The 7,813-nt window shown below is 52.5% G+C and overlaps 1 protein-coding gene across 1 annotated transcript in view; it reads left to right on the forward strand.

Moving 5' to 3' along the window:
• Positions 1 to 7,813, forward strand: part of STK10 (serine/threonine kinase 10) — a 157,986-nt gene that overhangs the window by 86,903 nt on the left and 63,270 nt on the right. Inside the window, exons 5-7 of the mRNA XM_017547673.2 lie at positions 3,553 to 3,625; positions 4,618 to 4,812; positions 5,841 to 5,922. Of these exons, the coding sequence (XP_017403162.1) occupies positions 3,553 to 3,625; positions 4,618 to 4,812; positions 5,841 to 5,922 (350 nt within the window). The remainder of the gene's footprint in view (positions 1 to 3,552; positions 3,626 to 4,617; positions 4,813 to 5,840; positions 5,923 to 7,813) is intronic.

Raw genomic sequence — 7,813 nt, forward strand, 5'->3', positions numbered from 1 at the left:
CGCCTGGCGCCTCATTCTTTTTAAGAGCTGCATGTTATTTCTTAGCGGGGTGAACCAAAATTTATCTGTCTAACCATTCAGCAATGAAGCTCCAGCAACAATTTAGATGGTTTCCAATTTTTCATTCTTTTTGGCTATTGCTTTTATAAGCATCCATATATATTATAGATCTAGTTTTGGAGATGGATTTCTGCAGATAGAATTGCTGGCAAACAAGTTTTTAAAACCCAGTTTTAGTTTTTACATATATGAGTAAAGGCATTCTAGCAAATTTTGTCTCTTTACTCATTCATGAGTGTGCTCATGGGATAACCTGTGGAGTGCTTCCTGCTCTAGCCGTTGTGCCAGGGATACAGCTGTGGACACAGCGGAAATGATCTCTTTCCTTAGGGAAATTATAGTCTAGAAAGGGAGATTTCCCCGCATCTCTGCTGCCCTTGTCTCTAATTCGTTTTAAAATGGAAAGAGAAGGGGGAGTGTTTTCATCAGAAGAGACTGCGTGGTGGAAATCCCTTTTGAATTGTTCAAGGGCAGCCATCAGCTATCAAGGGACACTCCCTCATAAACTGTGCAGGGAGCAAGCAGGCTCAGTTCTCTGGGCTGCAGGGTGGGGCTGCCCCCCCCATCTGAGCCCCATCATGTGGGGCAGGAGGGGAAGTAGCAGCTACCCAAAGAGCTGGCTGGTGTGTGCCTGAGGGAGGGTCCTGGGGACCGGCAGTGTGTCATTGTGGTGGTTTCTGTTTTTCCTCTCTCTTCTTAGGAGGGGATCAGCAGGCCCTATGGTGGGGGAATGACCAGCTTCTGGGGATCCTCACCCCAAGCCTGAGAGGCACTCACTGTTCCCAGAAGGTTTCCTGAGATGGGATGATGTGCCGGCCCTTGGTGGTGTTTGCGGCGGAGCCAGGCCCACAAGGTGTCTGGCTAACCCAGCAGGAAGGTGGGCCCTATCTCCCATCCTTACACTGGAGGCTCAGGGGAGCCACCCACCAGAGTCAGCAGCAGAGCCGGACTCTATCTGGGTTTCCTGCGTACCCACCTCACCTGCGGCACCTGTTGGTCCCGCCTCAGGAGGTCAAGGGCCCCCTGTCCCCTCTCGCTGGCCAAACTGTTCCCCAATACAGCAACTGCTATCCAGTTGGCAGTAACCGGGACTTAGAAGCCAGGTTCCCTGACCACTCCCACGAGGTGGTGGGGGTGGTCTTAGTTCAGCATCAGCCTTGCCCCTGCCTGAAAAAGGCTGGACTGGCTCATGGGCCGCTGAAATAATCACCATCTTCTCACTTTTGCCACGAGTGGGCCTTGCAGCAGAGTACTTTGCGTTTGTCATTTAATCCTTAGGAAAACCTGCACAGTGGTTCTGTGGTATCACCCCTGTGTCACAGAGGGGGAAACTGAGGGTCAGGGGCTTTGTAACTGCCCTTCCTCCTGCCTGCCTCCTGCCTTATCTGCTGCCAACCCCGCCCCTCCTTCCGGCCAGGCTGTGTCCTGTCCCTGCCGGTCCCTCCATCCCGCTAGTTCCTGCCTCCCAGCCTGTTTGCAGTTTTCTCCGCCTGGAAATACCTTCCCCCAGATCCTGAGTTTGTGTCTAAAGTAGCCCCCATCCCCACCCCAACCCGTTCCTTCACCCTGCCTTCTCAGCCTTGGGGCCTTCTCACTGCGAGGCATTCTGTGGGGTCTGCCAAGTGCCGGTCTCCACCACGAGAATAAATGTGCACGAGGGGCAGGACTTGGTCACTTTCATCTCTGTGCCTAGAACAATGTCTGGCACATAACAGATGTGCAGTTAGTGTATGCTGAATAAAACTGTTCTTCCTCCAAGGCCCCCAGCCCTCCCTCCATGACTGTTCCCTCAAGGTTGTGCCCCTACTGTGCACTGTCGAGTGGCCCCACACCCCTGTCTTCCCAACGCTTTCCAATGTTAGGAGTAGATTTTTTTTTTTTTTTTTTTTTTGAGACGGAGTTTCGCTCTTGTTACCCAGGCTGGAGTGCAATGGCGCGATCTCGGCTCACCGCAACCTCCGCCTCCTGGGTTCAGGCAATTCTCCTGCCTCAGCCTCCTGAGCAGCTGGGATTACAGGCACGCGCCACCATGCCCAGCTAATTTTTTTTGTAGATGTTGTTTATTTGCTCACTCTCTGCTCCCCCAACTACACTGTGGACTACCCGAGGGTCGTCACTGTATTCTCTGCTCCCGGCTAGTGTCTGGCTCCTGAAGGAGCTTGGTGAGCACGTGAATGGGTGAATGGACCGGTGAAGCAGAAGAGCAGAGGCTGGAACCAAGTTCTCCCATATTCAGGCCCGGCCTCTTGGCATTGTGCTGCCTCCTGGTTTGAAACTCTGATGGGAGTTCCTGGATACAGCTCATTTCAAGGCCAGGCACAGGTGGGTGCCCGGAGTGGCCGGAAGTTGTCATAGTTCTTGGGATGAATTGTCCAAAGGCAGCCATCAGCTATCAGGTGACACCCGTCTCTACTAAAAATACAAAATTAGCTGGGCAGGGTGGCAGGCTCCTGTAATCCCAGCTACTCGGGAGGCTGAAGCATGAGAACCGCTTGAACTGGGAAGTGGAGGTTGCAGTGAGCCAAGATTGCGCCATTGCGCTCCAGCCTGGGTCACAGAGCAAGACTCTGTCTCAAAATAATAATTATAATATGAATACATAAATAGTAATCAATAAATATCACCCAGGTTGGAGTGTAGTGGCACAATCCTGGCTCACTGCAGCCTCTGCCTCCTGGGTTCAAGTGATTCTCCCACCTCAGCCTCCTCAGTAATTGGGACTACAGGCACATGCCACCACACCCAGCTAATTTTTTTTTTTTTTTTTGAGAAAGTCTCCAGCTACTCTGTTGCCTGGGCTGGAGCGCAGTGGTGCCTCCCGGGTTCAAGTGATTCTTGTGCCTCAGCCTCCCAAGTAGCTGGGATTACAGGCACACACCACCACCCCTGGCTAATTTTTTTTATTTTTAGCAGAGACTGGGTTTTGCCATGTTGGCCAGGCTGATCTCAAACTCCTGGCCTCAAGTGATCTGCTTATTTCCGTCTCCCAAAGTGCTGGGATTACAGCCATGAGCCACTGTGCCTGGCCTCCATTTTTCTTAATGTAAAAGTTTAAAAATCACTCCCTGATAGCCAAGCAATTATGGTTGTTTTTAGTTTGTCACTGTTATTATAATGGCATTTTGGTTAACATCATTATGCATAAGTTTTTTGAATTTAAGATTGTTTCATAAGGTTAGATTCCTAGATTTGGAATGATTGGATTAAAAGGGTATGGATATTTTAAAGGTTCTTGCTATTTATTGCCAAATTGCTTTCCTAAAGGCCCTTGCCAGTGTAGGCTCTCAGTAGAGAGGACAGTGTTCATCTCCGTACTTCCTCTCAGCAGCAAATAGTCATATTTTTAATGCTCTCTAATTTGCTAGATAGAAAATGGCCATCTGTTAGTCGACTGGGAATGTGTATTCCTGAGTCCACCTCCCGGCTTTTACCCCAAGGCCGTGGGTGGAGGAATGTCCGTGGAAAACTCTATCTGAAATTTTTGTCTTGCAGCTGACTTTGGTGTGTCTGCCAAGAATCTGAAGACTCTGCAGAAACGAGATTCCTTCATAGGCACGCCTTACTGGTGAGTCGTGTAGCTTCTGGAAATGGAATGGACTGGACGTTAAAACTCTCCAGGGTGACCTCCAGGTGCCTTAGACGGGAGGGGCTGGAAGGCAAGGGCGGCTGGGTCAGCCTGTGGGAGCATGCCCCGCCCCGTGGCTTACTAGCGGTGTGACCTTGGACAAGCTGCCTAGCTTTCCCGTGCCTCAGTTTCTTCAGCCACAAAATTAGGGATATTATAGCTCCTATTTAAAAGGCTACTGTGAGGATGAAATGAAATGGCGCACATAGAAGGCACTCCATTAATAACTGAACTAGAATCCCTAAAACAGGATTCAGTTCATGATTTATTCACCATGTATGTATTGAGGGCAGGGGACGGGGGCCATGAAGGTGAACAGTACAACTTCAGTTCCTACGCTCATGTGAAATCTCTCTGGATTTCTCTGAGGCTTCTCTAGTCTGTCTTGTTTCTTTCTTTTCCAGAACTATTACTTTAAAAACAAAACACTGTCACTGAATTTCACGCCTGACTGCTCTCTGCCTTTTCACAATTTTTTCATGTGCATTGCTTGCCATTGTGGAGTTTGGGCTCCTTTCTTGCTTGCTTGTTACTCACCCTTGCTTTCTCTCTCTCCCCTTTTATACCTGTTTCTCCTTCTCTCTGTGCTGTTGTCTTCTCGCCCACCCACCTCCACGCCCCGGTGTTTTGCTCCGCACCTTCCCCTGCGCCCCGACCTGCCTTCTCCCCAGGACTCTGTGTTCTGGATTGCTGCTGCCATCTCGTGGTAGGCATCGGAACTGCAGCAGGAAGTGGCGGGGAGCCGCGTGGAGGCGTTTTTCTGTGGAAGAGCGTCCTAAGGAAGACACGTGGGATGCAGAGTCACGCAGATCATGATTCGGGAGTGCTGCCAACCCCTGACAGTGGCTCGTGGTGGCCCTTGACCCTGAATGTCCAAGAAGCGCCTATGGAGGCCAGATTCTTAGTCCTGTGTTGTCCCTTGGTTGGTTCAGGATGGCCCCCGAGGTGGTCATGTGTGAGACCATGAAGGACACGCCGTACGACTACAAAGCCGACATCTGGTCCCTGGGCATCACGCTGATTGAGATGGCCCAGATCGAGCCGCCACACCACGAGCTCAACCCCATGCGGGTCCTGCTAAAGATAGCCAAGTCGGATCCTCCCACGTTGCTCACGCCCTCTAAGTGGTGAGGGGCCGGGGGTGCTTGCGCTGGGGTTAGGGCTGGGATATGTGGTGGGTGGGGCTGGGGAGGTGCAGTGGTAGGGCTCTCCTGCTGCTGCTAGCCCCGAGGAGAGGTTGGGGCCTGGGGGTCTTCAGGCCTTTCTGAGCTTCGTGCCTCTTTTTTCCCTTGGTGTTTATTATTATTATTATTATTTTTTTTTTTTTGAGATAGGGTCTCACTCTTTTGCCCAGGCTGGAGTGCTGGAATTGCACCACTGCACTTCAGCCTGGGCAACAGAGTGAGACAGTGTCATCAAAATAAGAGTAGCTTAACCTCTCTGTGACTTGCTTGTCACTCTGAAATGAGAGTGGATAGTAGCAGTCCCCTTGCAGAGTGGTTGTGAGGATTCAATTAAGAGATACTATGAAGTGCTTAGCTTAAGAGCTTACTGCAACCTCGACCTCTTAGGCTCAAGAGATCCTTGCACCTCAGCCTCCCTTATAGCTGGAACTACAGGCACCCACCACCATGCCTGGCTAATTTTTTGTAGAGACGAGCTCTCCTATGTTGCCCAGGCTGGTCTTGAACTCCTGGCCTCAAGGGATCCGTCTGCTTCGGCCTCCCAAAGTGCTGGGATTATAGGTGTGAGCCATCACGCCCCCTCTGTTCTCTTGACATGAAATCTTCACAGCAAACCAGGTCACCCAAATAAGCCAGCTTCCACTGGGGGAACAGGAGCCCCTGCTGAGCCCCAGAGCCATATGGTACAACCCTGGGCGGGACATCGGGGGCCTGGGTTCAAATACTGGCACTGCTAAGTCTCCTCACTGTGTGGCCTGGGCAAATCCCTGCTCCTCTCTGATTTCTGTGTCCCCATCTGGACAGTGATGTCCATGATGAAAAGGGCGTTGTGTAGGCCCTGTCACTGTTTAGCTTGTGAAAGTTGCCTCTGTCCTTTGAGGGGCATGATTGGGACATCGGAGTCTGTGACATGGGGGACTTCTCTCTGCTCTTGCCTCCTCCATGCTCACCTCTGATGCTTGTCCTCCCAGGTCTGTAGAGTTCCGTGACTTCCTGAAGATAGCCCTGGATAAGAACCCAGAAACCCGGCCCAGTGCCGCACAGCTGCTAGAGGTGAGTGGATTCCCCTCCCGTTCCGCTCTGTGAAGGGCAGAGTCTAATGAGCTCACCAGTGACCTGGATGCCGGGCATGTTCTCACCCCGGCCAGGGGACAGCATGGACAGCTGTTCGTCTGTCAGCCAGTATTCCCCGGGCACCTCCCGAATGCCAGCCGTGTGTTGGGAGTGCCTTGGGGCATGAAGCCACCCAGACCCTGTCCTCATGGAGCATGTGTTCCAGTGGAGAGACAGGTGTCAAATAAGCAAGTACGTGCACATGGCAGGGGTGGCCAGTGCCCCGGAAGGAGATGCCATGGTGCGGGGGTGGGACGCCTGGGAGCAGCTGTTGTTTGTAAGGGAGGATACGGAAGGGCTCTCCAGGTGAGCAGATGCCCACAGGAAGGGAGAGGGCAAGGCCAGTGACCCAGAGAGAGAGGAGACAAAAGCCTGGGATGGCAGCGAATTCCGCACATGCTGGGAGGAGCCAGGGGGTAGGGGTGGGGGGGTGGGGGGGCGGTGAAGCAGAAGCGCAGGAGTGAGGGGAGGGGAGTGGAGGGGAGGAAAGATGAGACCAGAGAGGCACTGAGGTGTCCGTCCCAAGTCTCGATGTTTCCCTAGGAGAACACCTGGCCTTGGCATAGCATCTTCCCCCAGAGACTTACGACAACAGAAGTACAGAGGGAACCCAGCCCGAGGAGGAGGCACGTGGGAAGAGGTCTTGGGAGCCAGGCGCAAGTTCCCAGGGCCCCTCCCAGTATCATTCCCCGGACATGCTTCATTCTCTGTGCTGTCCACCAGGGAAGCCCCTTAGGGTTTTTACTGGGTAATGGTCACATAGGCATCCCCTCCCTGGCAAAGACCTAAGTTCCAGACTCCAGAAGGAAAGCAGGTAATCAACCTAAGCCATATCGTTTGCAGAATAGTTTAAGCAGAGCGAACCACTCTCATCAGTTAATGATGGGGTCCCCCTCCTAGTTTGCAGAGACCAGCTGAGGATCTGACCTTGTGACAGCCCTTTCTGAGGCTTGCTGTGCTGTTTTCTGCATATAGGGCCGGGCTGCACAGGGTCCTGCAGGGCCTTGCAAGCCAGAGCCAGGTCTTGGGCTTTATGTGTGTATTAGGGGAGAAACAGCATCCGACTTCCATTTATAAGGGTCCTTCTGGCTGCTGTGTGTGGGATCAGGAGACTCTGAGCGTCTAATGATTGTACTGTCTTAGAGTGGGGAGGTGGATGGAGGTTTCCTTGAAGCTTTCTGAGCTATTGGAGGGGGCTGTCAGCCATCCTTTGCCTGGGCCCATGCCTCATGCTGGGGCGTCATGGCTGGCCGCTGGGTGAGGTCAGCATGTTCACAGAAGCGTTCTGAGGACTGTGGACAGCAGTTGCCCAACCATCCACAAATATGCAGACCACTGTCCCCCTGTCACTGCCACTGATGGAAAAGGGAGGAATAGGCCTGGGTGATGCAACGGGGCTGCCCCTTTCACTGCCCTATCCGCTCCAGTCCTGCCACCAGCTCGGCAGCCTCAGAGGTACGGTGGCAGGAAGGGAGGAAGGCGCCACACCAGACACTTGAGCCTTTATGTTCACCCAGCTTTTCCCAGCTTCCTGCTGTGGGCCGTGCACTGGGCCTGTGGTCAGCATTCTGAGCCACCATGCGTCCCCTTGGGGTAGCAGCTTAGTGATTATGGGTATGAGCTGGGACGGGAAGGTCCAGGGTTCAGATCCAGCTCAGCCACTTACTGGCTGTGAGCCCCTAAGCGAGTGGCTTAACTTCTCTGTGACTTGCTTGTCACTCTGAAATGGGAGTGAATAGCAGCAGTCCCCTTACAGGGTGGTTGTGAGGACTAAGTGAAGAGGTACTAGGAAGTGCTTAGCTTAATTCTTTTTTTTTTTTTTTTTTTTTTT

The sequence above is a fragment of the Cebus imitator genome, unplaced genomic scaffold, assembly GCF_001604975.1.
Source record: "Cebus imitator isolate Cc_AM_T3 unplaced genomic scaffold, Cebus_imitator-1.0 Scaffold200, whole genome shotgun sequence".
Lineage (NCBI taxonomy): Eukaryota > Metazoa > Chordata > Mammalia > Primates > Cebidae > Cebus > Cebus imitator.